Source organism: Colossoma macropomum, unplaced genomic scaffold (genome assembly GCF_904425465.1).
Source record: "Colossoma macropomum unplaced genomic scaffold, Colossoma_macropomum, whole genome shotgun sequence".
NCBI classification, from domain to species: domain Eukaryota; kingdom Metazoa; phylum Chordata; class Actinopteri; order Characiformes; family Serrasalmidae; genus Colossoma; species Colossoma macropomum.
Genome location: NW_023494793.1, coordinates 28,740,778 through 28,758,588, shown reverse-complemented (window position 1 = coordinate 28,758,588; position 17,811 = coordinate 28,740,778). Strand labels below are relative to the sequence as shown.

The 17,811-nt window shown below is 40.5% G+C and overlaps 2 protein-coding genes across 4 annotated transcripts; one reads left to right on the top strand and one right to left on the bottom strand.

Moving 5' to 3' along the window:
• Positions 1 to 1,293: 1,293 nt before the first annotated feature.
• On the top strand, positions 1,294 to 14,882 carry LOC118813642 (syntaphilin). Of its 2 annotated transcripts, none has more exons than XM_036579084.1 (5): positions 1,294 to 1,458; positions 8,141 to 8,246; positions 9,468 to 9,599; positions 11,337 to 11,486; positions 12,160 to 14,882. In XM_036579084.1, exons 2-5 carry the CDS (start codon positions 8,203 to 8,205, stop codon positions 13,496 to 13,498), a joined length of 1,665 nt encoding a protein of 554 aa, XP_036434977.1. In that variant the 5' UTR covers positions 1,294 to 1,458; positions 8,141 to 8,202; the 3' UTR covers positions 13,499 to 14,882. The 2 variants fall into 2 exon arrangements, with proteins under 2 accessions (XP_036434977.1, XP_036434978.1); XM_036579085.1 differs by having other exon boundaries at positions 1,378 to 1,472.
• Positions 14,883 to 15,004: 122 nt separating this feature from the next.
• Positions 15,005 to 17,343, bottom strand: fkbp1aa (FKBP prolyl isomerase 1Aa). Of its 2 annotated transcripts, none has more exons than XM_036579086.1 (5): positions 17,193 to 17,343; positions 16,930 to 16,977; positions 16,223 to 16,335; positions 15,752 to 15,926; positions 15,005 to 15,357 (listed from the first exon to the last, which is right to left on the bottom strand). In XM_036579086.1, exons 1-4 carry the CDS (start codon positions 17,227 to 17,229, stop codon positions 15,798 to 15,800), a joined length of 327 nt encoding a protein of 108 aa, XP_036434979.1. In that variant the 5' UTR covers positions 17,230 to 17,343; the 3' UTR covers positions 15,005 to 15,357; positions 15,752 to 15,797. The 2 variants fall into 2 exon arrangements, with proteins under 2 accessions (XP_036434979.1, XP_036434980.1); XM_036579087.1 differs by having other exon boundaries at positions 15,777 to 15,926.
• Between the last annotated feature and the right edge of the window lie 468 nt (positions 17,344 to 17,811).

Below are 17,811 nucleotides of genomic sequence, written 5' to 3'. Positions count from 1 at the left end.
GGGTTTATTAAGCTGAGCAGGGTTTGTGCCTCTTTTCAGCCAGACATTAAATCAGATCATAGTTCATAGTACGTTAACCCAGATCAGGTACCGGAGCAGGCAGGGTGTGCAATGCTGTTTACACATGTGAACAGCATTACATTTATGATGTGTGTACAGGCTGGATTTGTTCTTTGAGGCATTTTTTGCTTAAAGTTCTACTGAGTTGCACTTCATACCTTTGAGTTTTTTTAAAAATAAGTTAAAATGTGAAATGTATACACACAAGTTGTGTAGAAGTTATGACTAATGTTTTTGTATTTTCTTTTTTTTTTTCAAAATTTCTCTATAATTCAGTGGTAGAGATGTGAAGTCATTACATCTATTTTTATTCTAGTGTGTTTTTTTGATGTGAAATTTTAGAGAAACTTAAAGAGAAACTTACTGACTCAGACTTCTTTACAGGTGTGGTGATAGGAACCAAAGGGCCCTGTATGACTTTGCAAATATAGCCTTTTTATCTACTGTTTAAAACAACCAGTGAACCCACACGTGACTTGGGTTTTTCCTATGTAATGTTTATAGTGGTAAAATAGTGGTAAATCTGAAAAAATAGGTTTTTGGGGGGGACTATTTTTGCCTTACAACACACTGCGTGCACATTTTGACCATAATGAATTTTTAAAAAAAGGGCTTATTTCAAAATTCTCAGAAAAGGATGGCTCAGGCATCCGGCAGCATATATGTAACCAGGGGGCTTCAGGCGTCTGGTTCCTACATCCCCATTTTAAACAGTTCTGACTCTGCATGGTTCTTTAGAATGAAGCATTTCACATCAAACCACTCTGACTTTTTTTACATCTTAACGGTTTAATGGTGGAGAAATGTAGACAAAATCTGAGATTGTTTATTAAATATGTAAATTTGGCAGTATTGTTTGATATTCCATGAATGGACTTTTCTGTGTTTTGTGGTTATTATGTTTGTGGTTAAATGCTGAAATGTTGTATATTTATGACCATAACAAAATAAGATATTTTTAATACCAAACGGAAAGAAATTAGGGTTTTTTTTGTTAGTATATATGGGAAGGGCTGGGGGTTAACCCATCTCTGTTTTCTGGCCGGGTCTTTATTTTGGTGGATACTGTCTCTTTAAGAAGCATCACTACAGCGTCATGCGACAATCTGCCTTTTTTATTATTATTATGATTATTGTTTATTTTTTTGTATTAATGGATTATGAGGTTTGTGTTTACGTTTAATGAGCTCTTGTTCAGTGTAATCTAGTTGGTTCAATAAAGCTTCTAATGGAGAGGAGAAAAGCTTCCATCCGTCCATCTGCATGAAGCATCTCTGCATCTCCGCCCCCTCCGGTCCACAGGTTCCACCCAGAGACCGAAACCCAAACTCCGCTCAGTTCTGCTGGGATGATGGAGGACGGACCTGGCCTCGAGGACAAACCTCGAACCGTCAGCTGGTAAGAGATTCAGTGTAAGTTTTCTGCGTGTAATATTTTAGTTTGGGCTCCAGCGCGACTAGAGCGTCAGCCGTGCGGCGGCCGTATGTAGGACACGCAGCTGCTGTGGCTGACGGTGCAGGATCGGCAGACTGTTATGCAAAGGTCGGCTGTCTTGGTTTGTAGTGGCTGTAGTGGATCGCTGGGTGTCAAGAGGAAAAACATGCACTTTTATAGATGTATTGTGGGCTCGGACTACAGTTAGATTCTGCCGCACGTTATTTCTGCTCCACTTTGATGCGAGCGGGGATCAACGAACAGCTGATGTCAACAACATGTCCTTCGACTCTACATAGACTGGCTGTTCAGTTCAGTGTCTTTAATAATGTTCACTGTCTGGGCTGGTTTGAGACTTGGGCTATCCTGCAGTATAGAAGTACGTGACGTCACTAACCCCCCCCCACTAGGTCAGCGTTTTCCAGCTCCAGTCCTGTAGTAAACCTGCACTGCACCGCTTAATGTTCACCCTGGTCAGGTCTTTCTGTCTTACGCTGTATCAAATCTGATGATAAAGCTTAAATCATTTAGATCATTTAGATTTCCCTTAAAATTGTTCACCAGTTTTTCCTTAAAGTTTCCTTAACATTCACATTAGCCTTGTGTTATAATAAGGTTTCGTGATGCCCACTTAGTGCTGTATGTCCAGATGTTTGTAGAGACTTGCTCATCCAGCATCTCTTCTGACAAAAAGGATATTAGTAGTGTGATAGTTAATAATAAGTAGTAGTAAATAGTGAGAAACAAGAACATTAGTGAGGTCATTGTGGCTCATGTGTGGCTGCTTCATCCCAATCTGCTTGTGCTCAATTGAACACATGGGCGCACCTTAAAGTAGTTGAATACATTAATTATAAGGAGTGTCTGTATACTTTTGGACTGTGCATAGGCAATGGAAAGATATGTCCCAAGAGGCCATGAGGTCGTTATGAGTTTCTGGACTGTAATCAGGAGGTGACGACTTATTGTTTTCTCGATATCACAACTTATTTTCCTTATGATCTCAAGATTTTGAAGATAATCAAGTTATCTCCAGAAAACACCTCTCCTTATCTTGAGATCACAAGGCAAATAAGTTGTGATCTCGAGAACAACATTTGTTGTCCTGAGATCGCAAGACAAATAAGACCTGATCTCAAGATAACAGTCCAGAAAATGATAACTATCTCATGGCTTCTGTAGGCTTCCATTCAAAGGAGAATCAGGATCAGAGTTCTTTTTCTTTTTTTGGATCAAAGCGATAACTGAGGAGATTACAAACGGGACGCCTATGAAGTATTAAAGGATTATCATCAGTCACATCTTCTTGCTAGGTGTGAGCTGTCGTATCTCTTAGCTTCCGATTTTGCAGCTCCAAACGTCCTGAATTAAACTCTCCACCAGCCTTGCCTGCCTATCAGCTCTTGCTGTAACATGCCTACTTAGGGGCACCTTCAACTCCATTAAAAGTAATGTTCTCCCTCACTGCACTTAGTATACACTCAGCAGTTACGGCACTGTGGGGGATTCTGGTGAAACATCTGTAGTACTTCTAAATAGATAAGAATTGTACTTTTATTGATCTGTTGAAGAGGATCAGCATATCCTCTCCAAATCCGAACATAAGCAACAATGTAAAGCTAATTAGCAGCAGTGGAGAACTAACACTAGCACATCATTGTTGTTGAGTTGCCAAACTATTCATATACAGGTGATGACCATCTCATTCAAAGTAGTGATGCACGATGATCTCAGAATCATATCAGTGTTGGCAGATAACTCATAAATTATTGGCATTGGACAGATACTTAGGTTTTACTGATTATTTCAACCCTGTATTTTGTGATGTATTTATTGTACTCTGGAAGAGCAGAAGATTTAGCTGACGCTGCTGTGTTTAAAGAAGTGTGCATATTTTTCATTCTCCCACATTTATAGGCTTGCCAGGCCAGACATGATCTGGTAGTGTGAAAGCACATCTGGGGATAACTTGTTAAACTTTTTTGTGCTGGATAGTGGTGAATCAGGCACAAACAAGGTTCCCCCCAAAAAACCCACCCCCAAATTCCTTGTTCGTTTAACACCCAGAGTACAGTCAATAAGACAAGCAAAACAAGTTAGCGAAGCTCTGTCATTAGCTGACTGAACTTTTTCCTTTTACAAGAGATAATGTTGATTTTCCTATATGTAATGCGTTCATGTACACGTGACACATCTACATGCTTGATTAAATTAAAGTTTTCTTCCATGAGCTAACAACAGACTTGTTATCCTTTATGTAGTGGCATTGATATTGGTATAGGCAGATATGTGCATGAAAAACATCAGCCCACCGTTGATGTTCCGTTTACATTTATGGCATTTAGCCGATGTTCTTGGCCAGAGTGACTTACAATTTGATCATTTTACACAGGCAGGTGAAGTTCGTGTTAGGAGTCTTGCCTGAGGACTCTCATTGGCATAGCACAGGGTGCTTGACCAGGCACGGAATAAAACCCAAGTCTGTAGCATGAAGGGCAGAGGTGTTACTACCACACTATACCAACCATTACACTGTTCTAATTAATGTCCGCCCAATTCAAAGCACATTTGAGCAAAATGGCCTGATGTTAAGTACCATGTTGATACGATGCCCATTTATACCAATATGCGATCTTTACATTCTATTTTGGCCGTCACAAGTGGCACTTTCCTGCATTATGTAATATTCAGAACACATTCAAATTTGGACCATAATCATGAGCACAGTGAACAAACCCAAATGAAAAAACTCTTAGCGTGCTGTTACTTTATTAATTGGTGTGACATGGTTGTCACTGTTATATCAGACAATGACACGCTCAGGGTCAGTCCAGAAACGGTTCATGTTGATGTGTATGAATTGCTGTACGTCTGTGTCTGTGAGACCATCTGTCTGATTCTGTTTTGTTCATCAGTCTGAGGTTTTACTTCTCCTGTGACATCAACTCATTCATGTGATGTCCGGTCCAAAATGTTCTCTCTCATTATGATGTTTCTCATCACGTCTTTGCGGAGACGTTATTGTTTCTGGCATATTGTCATTTTCAATTTTGCTATCAGGCCGGGCAGGATGCTAGGTTGCTAGGCAACCATTCATGCTATAAAAGTGCCAGCAAAGCAATTCCACAACCTGTGCTGGGCCATAGACATTAATTTTGTCACAGATTTGGTTTCTTATATAACTTGTCTAGTTTATTCGAGTTAATATACCAGAGCCATTTTTACCTTTTTGTCTTGTTCAATCTGTCTTGTACATTAGTTGAGCGAATAAATAAATAAATTACAAATTTCTTTTTATCAAACTTATGCAGTTTCCTTCTTACTGCAGATGTACTCGGATCATCCAGTGCATGTTGGGTGTCTGAAGTTTGCTCCTTTATTTTTGTACTGGAGCTATGAGGCTAATGTAGTTACAAATAATGGAGGCTAATACCCACCAATTAGCATAAGAACCATATAAATCATTACATGCTTGCCTCAAACCATGTTGAGTTGTAAAGTAAATAAATTCAAGCTTCAAGATGGCCTCTACTGTTTTTAAAGCAACACTATGTAGGATTTGGGGATTTGGAGGCATCTGTGGTGGAAATATGTAATATCTAACCCTATCCCCATAAGCGGACAAATCTAATGATTGCAAGCACATTGAAAGATTATTCAAAGAAAACTTGGTGAACGTGTCTTCCAAGGATGTGAGTGTATTATCTAGTATTGTCATCATATCTTCATCAGTATTATGTTGATTTTGCATTTGAGACCTGAACATTAAGCCAGGCCTATTTAAGTTTGGTAGATGTGAACCGGGTATTGTAGTAAAAGAACACTGACACTGACCAAAGAAAACACAGAATCGATACAAAATCATGAGTTCTATCAAACCAAAGAGGCTACAGAATGTCAGATAAATAACATATTAAATGAGAATTCCCCTGTTTTTTCAAAATGTCCTCATAATTCTGTTGTAGAGATGTAAAGAAAGTCATTCAGGGTGGTTTTATGTGAAATTGTTCATTGTAGAGAAACTTAACCACTCAGATTTCTTTACAGTGGATGTGATAGGAACCAGGGGTCACAATGTCTACAACTATAGGCATTTTATTTACTATCTAAAATGATGACCAGTCAACCTACATGGTTTTCGAGTTTATATATAACTTCGTAGTTCTACAATTACAGACTGTAGTCCATCTGTTTCTCTGCATACTTTGCTAGCCCCCTTTTACCCTCTTCTTCAGTGGTCAGGACCCCCATTGACCCTCACAGAGCAGGTACTATTTGGATGGTGGATCATTCTCAGCACTGCAGTAACACTAACATGGTGGTGGTCTGTTAGTGTATGTTGTGCTGGTACGAGTGGATCAGACACAGCAGTGCTGCTGGAGAAAATGAAAAACGGAGATACAATGTTCCTATCACCACTATGAACTATTTTGACTCTGTAGGTTTCTCTAGAACAGTATCAAACCAAACTGAATGACTGTTTACATCTTAACATTTTAAATTTGTGAAAAATGTGAAACATTTAGTTCCCCTTGACCTTTTACAACTTGACACAGTTTCACACAAGTGTGTGATGATTTCAGGCGGCTATACGCTTCCATTACTTGGCTGCAATAACTTGCTCCTGGGCAAAACGAAAGAAGCAAACTACAGACAGCACATGTCTTGGATGGTTGACTAAATTATTTGAATGGGAACACTTTGTAAATTTGATATTTTGTCGAGCTATCGCTTTAATAAAACATCTGCGTTATTACAGTAGCCATCTTCCAGTCTGCGCTGTATTTTAACTCTGCTTTGTCTCTCGGCTCTCCTCCCTCACCACTGTCCTGATGAGATTCGTCTAAAGATATTAAAGTGTTCCGACAGAGTTCTGTGAATTAATTTCAGCAGGGAAAGAGACGATGACTCAACGATATGATGTTCTCTCAAGAGCGAGTGTCTGTGAGATTTCTCACCATGTTAACAATCGCCAGCCACTTCTGCTCCTCTAATACAGAGACTGTGCTGTACTTCAGCTGTAAGCTCTGACTCAACTGCAAAGTGTTTGTGCAGTCGCATTTCAGACAGTCACTTGATCAAATCATACTTTAGTCAGCAAGAATCCAACAAGAGTTCTGATTTAAAATTAAGTCATTCATTATGCAGCTCTATCCCTATAGGTGTCTCTCCATGTTGACCCACATACAGGCAGCTAAGCTAACGCTTGAAACTAAGGAAAATGCTCCAGTATCACTTTAAGATTTTTCTGTTCTGCTCCCGAGATGATCAAAAAGGCAGAATTAAACTGAGTGGGCAGCTTATAGTTCAAAAATTGTAAGAATCTTTTTAATATTTAATATGTTAAATGGTCCTGTTCATGGTTGAGTAGGTTTCTTTCTCTAGACCACTTTTCAGGTAGCTACATCAGCACTTAAAGCGATGGTTCAGCCAAAAATCTGATTTACACATGTCCCCTTACCCCAAATGCCCCAGTCAGCCAAGACGTGTGTGGTGTCTAAAGTTTTGCGGTAGTACTGTTAAGCTAATGTAGCTAACAAGTGATGAAGACTAAAATCCCTCAAATTAGCATTGTGCAAACTGCACACCTAAGTCATTGCACAGTGGCCTCACACTGTGTCGAGTTGTTAAGGAATCTCTAACAGACTTTGTATGTTGGCAAGTGACTGCTGTTTTTATGTAAGTCTGTACTTACTTAAAATGAACAAAATTAGCATTTAACTGATCACAAAAGCACTTAAAATGTCTGTATCCACCTTTTATATGGTGGGTTTGGGCTGCCTAACTCACTGACATTGAAGTCCCCTGTGAAATATATCATTAAAGTCCATAACACCATCGTTACAATGTCATTTGGTTCATTTCCAAGCAGTTTAATGTTAGAAGTAGGATTTTCCCTAATAATTAATTGTTTTTTTTTCTTTAATTTATGTAAACTATATGGTTATTAGTAGTTAGCATGCAACATGTGCGGCCTTACACGCTAACTACATGCTAGCTTATTTTAGGGAACCCTGTTAACCATTTTTCAACCTTAAATTAACCTAAAAGAAAAATAGCTTGAAACAAAGATATTAATGGAAACATTTTCATTAAAATAATTATCAACCTTACTTTATACTCTATATTGTATACTTCACATCGTGTTTACTGCATTAATATGAGCTTAATGGGAAATGATCTGTGTTAAATCCTGTCATTTAGTTATTTGTGGTGAAAATAGCTCTTATAGTGTCTCATTCGATAGCCTGAGGTGTAAAAATAACATTTTCGGAAGAAAACATTACTTTTATTAATACTTTGTCACCAAAGAAAAAGGCATAAAATGATCTCCATTCACTGAAAGTGCCTGTTTTACTGTTATTTAAAAACTGGGCAGATGTACATTGAATAGCCAAGCAGTAAAAGACAGTTTAAAGCTTGAATTGTGTCTGTACTTTTCTCCATTTTCTAGATAACAGTGTTACACAGTATCAGTAACCACATAAGCAAGTCTGTCCGAGTACAAAACATCATGTATACACTGACTATTTTATTGCTCTCACAAATGAAATCTCGACTATTACAATGATAGAAGGTCTGGCTTAGTCCTAGCATAGAGAAAATAACTTTATACTGTTCCTGTTTTTGATGTGTGTGTCCTCAGAGTGTTCTGTGCTAAGGGGTGTGTGTTGCTCTTGGAGGCCGACCGTGAAAGGCACCTCGCTCATGTCTCTCCCTGCTAACAGAAGGCCCTCTGCTGGACCACGCAGGTACTCCATTTCCTGCGCTGTCTGTGCTGATGCTCAGGTGGAAATCCATCCACTAATTTGACAGACGTTTTAAAAGATAAAAAATAGCACATTAAAGCCAAATACTGATTATTTTAATATGTTCTTTTCAACCACACGCTGAAATTCAGGTTAAAGCAAAAGGTTTATAAAAATTGGCCCAAATAACACACAGCCAGCATGGTAGTAAATTGAAATAAAATTTAAATTAAAATATGACCGTATTCAGTAGAGTATGAGCTCATTATTTGTCAAGAGAGCAAAATTATCAGGCTATTCTCAAACCTGAAAATCCAAAAAGAATAAAAGCTTAATGTGTTGATTACATCGATTATATATATAAAGAGCAGTGTTGAGGTAATGCAATACAAAAGTAATGCGATACAGAGTAACACATTACAGTGATGTGATTACTCTGTCTGTAACGATGTAGTGTAAAGCATCACAGTTCACATTCTTGTAATGACATTAACGTTACTGATTAACAAAAATTGCGTTACTTTTTTTGTTCATAGAGTTACGTTAGATGTAAAAGATATTTGTGTAGATAGTATATTGCGCACACATGCTACCTGCGACAGGTGACTTTGTGACTTTGATTGTGAACATGTGCAGCGTGGAAAGCGATGTGAACTCAAACAGCAATTTATTTCAGCATCTAATTACACTAATATGAAACCAGTGGTTTAGATGTCTGTGCTGAAGAAGAGCTCCAACCTCACCTAAACAGACCAGAGTCAGTTTTCATTTGGAAAGAGCTCTGTAAGCTTTACACTTTATTCCCGAAGATTTTAGATTTTTGGATCTCATTTTTGGTTTCTAAGAGGCTAGTTTCTGGGTTTTAACAGCATGAGAAGATCATAATTTTATAAATATCTATGTCTTGTTCAAACGTACAGATATCCACAGTGTTTTACTTAAGTGTGCAATTTCTTTCTAAATAAAGTACTAAAAGGACTGCTGGGTTTTGCCTTGTACTTCTCTAGCCTTACAGATGTGTTTGGGATTTAGAGAGCAATGCGGGAGTAAAGTAATGATTATACCACAATAATTAAATCATATGATGAAATTAGAGATTGCACGAAGGTTGAATCATTTCCTAAAGAATCAAAATCTAATCAAATCATTTTGAGGACCGAGATGTATGCTCCTAATCGGTACTGATACTTGGTTTATACTGTTATTGTGTCTGTGTTTGTTCAGTAGACGGCCTGCTGGGACAGCCACTGCTCGGAATTCCCGTGGCGACTCCTCCATCAGCAGCAGCTACTCAACATCATGCTGCAAGAGCACAGAAAGTAACACCATACCCCGCTCACACCCTGCTACTCCCCGGTGAGACGCACCACGTTATGTCTTACACTATGATAATGTCCTCCACTGGGGGCGTGTTCCAGATTCTGTATGGTTGGAACGCCAAAAATAGACTTTGTGGGAGAGATCTACTTTCACACTGAACCCTTAGCAAACTCTAAGAAGCTACCAGTATGAGGAGGTTAGAAAGTGATACTGCTAGAAGTAAATGAAATGTGGATATTGTTGCAAATCAGTTGCAAAAACTAAGAGGAAAGGCATTGTGAATTGGTGGTTCTGCTTTCTAAAAGTAAAATATGATGCTAGTAGATGGAAGCTTGCAGCTATTTGCATTAAGATAGAGAACAATGCTAATGTGTGGCGGCTGTGTTTAAAGGGCCCACATCATGGAAAAACTAATTTTCTTGCATTTTTAAAATAAGAGTTTGATCTAATATGTTGTGTTAATATTTCAATACAATTCACTCCCCGGCCCATACAGTTCATATATGAAAACTAAGCTACCAAAATTAGCCTATTGAATTGTTTGGCAATTTACCAAAGCATGACTGAGATAAAAATTTAAAAATGTATGAAAAACACACTTTTATAATTTCTGTGATGCAGTATACCCCAAGTGTTTTTTTAGGATTACAGGAAAATAAAAAGGAAACTAAATTAAAAGTTAAAAGAATGCATAAAAATAGATAAAAATAATCTCAACATGTGAACATTTTTACACAAGCACACATAACCTCGCATTAAAAAGCTTAACTAAGACGAAAGCTAAAAGAAAGAAAATGAGCAGGCTAAAACGAAGAGTCGAGAGAGAATGGTGGGAGTGAGAGCACTTGCGTGTGTTTTCCCTATCTAATACAGACTTGGTTAAGGCAGTTATAGTTTATGGAAATTATATGTAAATTAAACAATCTGCATAGAAAACTGCTGATTCATCATTATGCTATAATGCAGCCTTGAATTGGTTCAGAAAGCTAACTGAACACAGTGTCATTGGTGAGGTTCAGTTAACAGAAATGTCCGTTGTGCGCATCCTAATGACATCAGCAAGAGTGGCTCTTAGTCAGGCCCAAGGCCTTGAAGGCTCTGCAATGATTACCTTTTTTCCAGTTTTATAATGATGGAAATACCCAGTTCCAGCTCCTGTCCCATGTCTGGTAGTATGCTGTAGCATTAACACCCTTCACTGGAACTGGAGCTGTTGTTTTTCCTAGACGCTTCCATTTCACAATCATAGCACTTACAGTTGACTGAGGCAGATTTAGCAGGGCAAAAATATCTCAAACTGACTTGTGGCAAACGTGGCATTGACAATGCCATGGTTAAAGTCACTGAGCTCTTCAGTACGATCCATTCTACTGGCGGTGTTTGTCTATAGACTGTGTGGCGGTGTGCTTGCTATGCAGCTGAAACGCCTGCACTCAATAATTAGGAGGGGTGTCCACATACTTTTGGCCATATAGCGTTCATCAGCCTATTTATATATTGATAAAAGGATAAAGAGATGTTGGAAAATGATGGAAAAATGAAAAACGATTTTGGTACATAAAACCACACAAATATCATTAAAAAAATGCAAGAAACGTGAAGGACATGCGCCCTTTTCATACGTTAGCCCTGACAGTCAAAGTATCTCTTGAAAGTATACGCTTCTTTTATTTTATTCTTTGTTTTCTTGGGTGTACATGATATGGAACACCCTGAGGCACATGTTATTCATTGGAGTGCTTCCCTCTTTGATCTTCTCTTGTCTTGCCCTAGACGGCAGGCGAAGTATGCAGCCTGCAGTGAAAATCACGGCATCCGTCCTCCGGCCCCTGAGCAGTACCTCACCCCGCTACAGCAGAAGGAAGTGTGTATCCGTCACCTCCGTGCCCGGCTGAAAGAGAATGTGGAGAGGCTGCAGGACAGGTCATTAGCAGATATGTTTCTGATGGATTTTACAGTATAATAATCTGCTCTGAGTGTGATTCTGTACTTAATACTTAAATTAGATTATATCATAATATGTACTGTCTACTTTATTAGATACTTACACTGGTATATACACTAACTCTCCATTTTTATCAGGTTCACTTTCCCTTTGGCAGTTTCTCTGCTTAATTTCTTTACCTTATTCATCAATGGTCAGGACCCCCATAGGCCTAAGCAGGTATTATTTGGGTGGTGGATCATTGTCAAGGTGTACCTAATAAAGTGGCCAGAGAGTGTATGTGCTCAGTATGTACTAGTATAAGATGACTCAATTTTAGAAAATGCGATTTTAGATTTAAATGCAAAAAATACCTCCTGTCTCCTGAGTGGTCAGGTATATGTAGGCTAGTGCTAATTGTTTGTTTATTTGCTGTCTACGCAGACCATACAAGCCAGGCCACACGTCTGCTAATAACCTCATACCTGAAGTACAGTAAAAGTTTTTATATTACTGCATTCCTTGACACCAGTTCACATAGCTTGGTACAGATCTGTGATTGGCAGGCGATAAGTGTACATGTTAAGGACGGCTTGCAGTACTAAATGTGAAAGTGAAGCACCTCATTTGGCTGTTACTTCTGCTCTCCGTCATCATTTTATATCCCTGCAGGGATTCTGAGATAGGGGAGCTACGAATGCAGCTCTCACGGATGCAGGAAGACTGGATTGAAGAAGAATGCCATCGCATTGAGGCCCAGCTGGCCCTCAAAGAAGCTAGGAAGGAGATCCGTCAGCTCCAGCAGGCTGTGGAAGCGGTCAGGTCCAACCTGGGGATCCGTGACTCGGATCAGCAGGACTGCAAGTCAGAGGGGGTAGGGGTAGGCAGGTTAGGGCCCCGGTATGGAGCCTCCAGGTCCTGCGGCTGCTCTCCAGCTCATACCATCAGCCGGAGTGCCACCTTCACCAGGCTGAGCAGCGAGACGTCGCCTGGCACCGACCGGAACGGAAACGTTCCTTTGGAGCGCCACATTCCTGCCAACCGGGGAGCGGCAACTTTACCCAGAGGCGACGGGCGCACCCATCTCCTTCTGGAGGCAGCCCTTCTGTCGGAACAGGTCCCACCCTTACCGCTTTGCTCCACTTTATCACGCTCCTCCACCTATGAGAAGCTGTGCAGCGGCGAGACAGTCCTGCCGATTAGCCGGCCATGCCATGCAGTGAACAACAACTGCAGCTGTGCATCACATGCCTACCTCCCACACCATCACCTCTTCTTGCACCTCCCTCAAGATGAGGCCCCGCTTCCACCTCCTCCACCTCCTCCTCCACCTCCTCCCCTTGCGCCAGCAGCACCCCCTAGTGCATCAGAAATGAGCGACAGGCCAGGTTTCAGATCACAAGCCTGCAGCCCCACCATCACATGGATCTCTGAAGAAGAGGGTGGTGGTGAAGAGCTAAGCATCATCACTTCAGCAGCTTGTGCATCCGATGTCACTCTTGCTGAGCCACAGACTTTTTCGCTGTCTTCCGCCACCATTTCGCCCTCCCAGATCTCATATCTTGCAGAGCCTTTGCCCCCAGAGAACCTTGTTGAGTTAACATCATCAGCAACATCTACGCCTACAGTGTTGACTATGCCTCAGACCCAACAACCTTGTCCTAGAGCATCCCCACCTCCAAAGCAGGCACCACAGGAAGTAAAGGTTGTGGAGGTCAGAGAAGAAGATGGTGTGGGCGGGGCAAGTACAGAGGAGGAGGATGAGCAAGAGCAAGTTCCTCAAAGGAGCCACTGGAGCCGCTATTTTTTGATCGATCTGCTAGCGGTGGCAGTGCCGGTAGTTCCAACATTGGCTTGGCTTTGTCGTGGGCCACAGCGTGAAGGAATGCCCATGTACCACATGGGCTCGCTTCTACGCGGTTGCTGTGCTGTAGCACTTCATTCCCTAAGGCGAGTCAGCAGCACCCGCAGCCGAGGCCCAACTGGGACAGGTGGCACAACAACAATATGAATGTCTGCCCTACAGACTTGGCCCAAGCTTTGCCCTATATAACTTGGCTAAAAGGTTTGCTATTTAATTGAACCATACACTAGAAATGCTGTGTTGCAACAAAACCTTGGGGCACATGATCCTCAGTGTTAACACCACTGATGTCAGCATTTACTTATTTCATGGCTCTTACTCATTTCCACCAATTGTATGTCGGTTTCCTTTTTTCCTCCCCTTGATTCTCTTCCTATCAACATTTGTTGGCTCGCATTTTAGCCTTTGAGCCCATAAGTGAGAACTTCTGACAAAAACGGTAGATCTTGAGAAAACTGAGACAAGTCTTATCTTTGATCCTTATATATGGAACAAGGCTTCCCTGAAGTGATGTGTTGTGGATCACTGTCTAGTTGTCTCTGAAGATTTTTTTTCCCCACACTCTGTCTTTCTGTTGCTTATACATGTGTTCAGAAATGTCGACTCCAATACCAGCTTTTTGATACAATGGGGAAAATGATGGGATAGAGTAAGAAAGTGCTTGTTTTATTTGGCTATGGCTAAAAGAATGTCCTAAGGTTTCCAAGAATGTATGATGTTTGTTTTATGAATTCAGGATTCAGATAGGTATTTATTTTAGTTATTTGTATAATAAAATGCAAACTCAGGCTGAATTTTGGCTATAGATGTAGGAAGCACAAAGGGGTCAAGAAATGGCAATGGGCCTGCTAGCTTTACAGATCAATTCAAATATACACTGTATTAAACTGTCTGGTATATGTCTTTTCCACTGTACAGCTGATTCTCAATGTTCAGTTGTACATACAGATTTACAGTAGGTATGGATGTAGTGCACTTAGGCTTTACAGTCAACTTCAGCAAAAGTAGTTTGGTGATATTCCACTTTGAACCTCCTTTAAGATCTTTCCCTCAGTTTAGCACTATAGTTCACTTTAAACTAAGTGAGAAGCATTACTTGAAATTCAGGGTTGCGTTGCATGCGCTCAGATTAGCTCAGTGTGATGCTTCTCAGTTTATGCATTTTAATGGTAGATTATCAAAGATGTGATGACGAAGCCATGTTTTAGTTTGAGATTGCACAGAAAAACTCCAGCAATGGATTTAAATCAGGGATGTCAGAAACTAATTCAAGAGCTCCATGTGTAGGTTGATTAGCATGCACGTTAGCACAAAGTTTCCAATAGATAAGACAGCAGGCTTATTTTAATGGCTGTCAGAGCAAAAGCATTTTCTGAAGTGTAACTTCCCACACAGAATATTGGCCACAAAATGCTGTTAGAAACAGATATCAGTCAGCGAATACATGCCAGTGAACAGGTTTTTGAAATAGGCCTAGATATTTCTGTGAATACATTTGGTGTGGTTTTAAAATAAAATTTGCCTTTAAATGATTGAAGTGGTTTTACTTTACTTTTCTTATCCATACATCAACAAGCTGTTGAAATTCATGACGTAATATTGGAAAGTTTGGCTTGCAGAAGTCCATATTTAGAAGAAATCGGAGACAAGGTCTGTCCTTTTATAAACAATGTTTATTTTCAAGTAGTTTATTGTTTCATAATTATCCAAATTTCCCCACCAGAGTACAGACTACCAGCTCAGCCAAAGCCCTGTGCAGTGATCATGTTTACAATGCAGAACTCAAATACCAAGAAAGAAAGAAAAAGCAGAAAGGGGGAAAAAGGGGTTTATAGTGAACATCCAGTGGGTGAGAGCATACCAATGGTCATGTCTAACAAGAAAGGAATAAAAAAGATAACAAAATATACACATGGATTACAGAGCTAAGCTAAGTGGTGTAGCTATCAACACTAGCCCCTTTCGGGGATCATGTGCTGGAGGCCATGTTCCCCAAAAAGGTCGACCTGCAAAAGGAACAAGAGAAAAACAGTCAGAAGGAGCATGAGATGTATTAAACTATGTTACAGAAAACACATCAATAAGGATTAGACGGTCTAATCTAAGAGCCCGTTAAATAAACCCTGCAGGACAGTTAAGCCACGAGCTTGTCCAGGACAAGAATAATCTCTTTGAGGGATTAACGCCAAGCTATTAAAATGATCCCTGCACCTGGAGAAACTATGGGCTATGTTGCATAGAAATGATCACCACACAGGTTAATCCAAAATTAGGCTGTCCAAGCAGTGATCATTGAAGTTAAGCCTAATAAACATGGTTCCAACATATTTAAAACAATTTCTTTCAAAGCTGAAAAGGTCAGACACATTACAATACATTACGATACGCTGCCACACTCACCCTGAAAGAACAAATAGGGAAAAACCTGAGTCGAACGGCAAAGCTTCTACTCCAAGCCGATAAGCTCCACATCAAATATGAGGGTGGCGTTGGGAGGGATGATGCCAGGGTGACCTTTGCTCCCATAGGCAAAGTCCGGAGTGCAGGTCAGCCTGGCGCGCTGTCCTACACTCATCTACAAAACAGAGAAGAGCTCCGAGTCATGTTCTGTGCTGAGAAACAAACACAGATGGATATCAGTGTAGTGGCACTGCTCCATGTCCATTTAATAAGAGTAATGTAGAAGATCAGTGGAGTAGGAGAGAGAGAGAGAGAGAGAGAGAGAGAGAGAGAAATTCCCTATTGAATTAGACCGACTTTAAGGGCGAGGCTGCGCATATGGCTGGATATAGAGCGCGTTTAGAAAACTGGGATTTGAAACCATGAGGTCAAAGACCTCTGAAGGGTTTTCACTAGCAATAATGTGGATACCTGGGCCACTCCTTCATCCCAACCACGGATCACTTCCTGCTTGCCAATCTTGAATTTGAAGGGTTTGCCTCGGTCCCGAGAGGAATCGAACTTGCGTCCGTCCGTCAGCGACCCTGTCAAATGAGGTTTAACACAGTAACCTTAATCAAAAACGTGCATATTTTATGAAGCCTACCCACACTGCAGTTAGACTAACGTAAGCCAATCCTGGAAAAATGTCAAAAAGTCAGCTTATAGGGTTTCTAATCGGAACAGGGCGGCATCATCGCAAATATAAGCTTCTAACATTGTCCTACAAGCACATTTTAAGGCGTGTTCTGTCATGTATCTAACGTTAAATCATGATAGCTCGCTGTTCACACCCACGGAGTAGTGTTAACACATACATGCAATGTGTCGACTGAATTTTTCACAACAGCTAGCACTCGCAGCTGAAGCGTATTATAGCGGATGAATTGGCCACCCAACCATTTTTTCCTCGACAAACTGAGAAAATACATTCTAAATATTCTTCAGCTAAACATTCCTTTCAAATTAAGCTTCAGCTCAGTTTCGTAGGCTGCGAAAATGGCCTATTGTTAACGGAGCATCCTGTCCGGATTAGCCTGGAGGCTAACTGAATTTCGGCTAGCCAGCTTTGCTATCTAGACCCATTAACTCCCCACGCTGTTGAGCAAGATGAATAAAATAGAAATTTTTCGACTTACCGACATAGTGCACGACGCACGTCTGTCCTTTCTTGGGAAATGTGCTTCCTAAAGGGGAATAAGAAATAAAAAAGTATGTTATTGTGCTAATTCCAGTGACTGCTAGCTAGCGTTTAGCGGCTCGGCTACTGCTAGCTTAAGCAGCCCGAGTGGTGAAAATTGCGGAGAAATGGAAATATTTTGATAAAAATAGACAAAACGTGGATGGAACAAAGTAAACGCTCGTTTCGCGAGATTATATAAGGCCTTTTGGGGTGTTTTACCGTCTCCAGGAGTTATCGTTTCGACCTCGACTCCCATCCTGGCTCGTTGTTCGCTTCTCTTCTCCCGGGTCTCTGCACAAAATGCGCTCTGTACAATCCAGTAATTGTGATTCTAGACATAAAGGTTCTGCCTGTGCCCCAGAATCGCCCACTTACAGGCATCTGCTGCCCCTAGCGGCGCATTTCCGCCAGTGCAATGCAAACAAAATCTGTCCGCATCTTTCAAAACAGGAGTGAAAATGTTCGAGTCGAATCAGAGTGACTCAGTCTGAAACCGCTCGCGCTTTAGCCTCTTTTAAAGGGGAATTCCACCGATTTTTCAAATTTTCCGTATAATTCAGTCATTGAGATGTAAGCAAAGTAGAGGTGGGCGATAATATCACGATACAGGTAGTGTTTTTACGATATACGATGTGTCATGATATTTATTTTTTTCTGACATCTGATAGACAAAGAAGTCCCACGTTTTAAAAATACTGTCAAAAACTATGAATCCAATTACTCGTATTCAACACCCAACACAGTGTTGCACTAAATCCAATTAAACACGATTAATTATACTCTCTTTTTAATGAAATGTGCAGGTGGAAAGTGATTTTAATACTGGTGATATCCACGA

Bases quoted from the DNA above. Each gene is read 5' to 3' on its own strand.
- fkbp1aa (XM_036579086.1), bottom strand. From the start codon at position 17,229: ATGGGAGTCGAGGTCGAAACGATAACTCCTGGAGACG. The intron at 16,336-16,929 runs GTAAGTCGAAAA...CTCATTTGACAG, and splicing joins GTGCGTCGTGCACTATGTCG to GGTCGCTGACGGACGGACGC. The intron at 15,927-16,222 runs GTATCCACATTA...TCTGTTTTGTAG, and splicing joins GGGATGAAGGAGTGGCCCAG to ATGAGTGTAGGACAGCGCGC.
- LOC118813642 (XM_036579084.1), top strand. From the start codon at position 8,203: ATGTCTCTCCCTGCTAACAGAAGGCCCTCTGCTGGACCACGCAG. The intron at 9,600-11,336 runs GTGAGACGCACC...GTCTTGCCCTAG, and splicing joins TCACACCCTGCTACTCCCCG to ACGGCAGGCGAAGTATGCAG. The intron at 11,487-12,159 runs GTCATTAGCAGA...ATATCCCTGCAG, and splicing joins GTGGAGAGGCTGCAGGACAG to GGATTCTGAGATAGGGGAGC.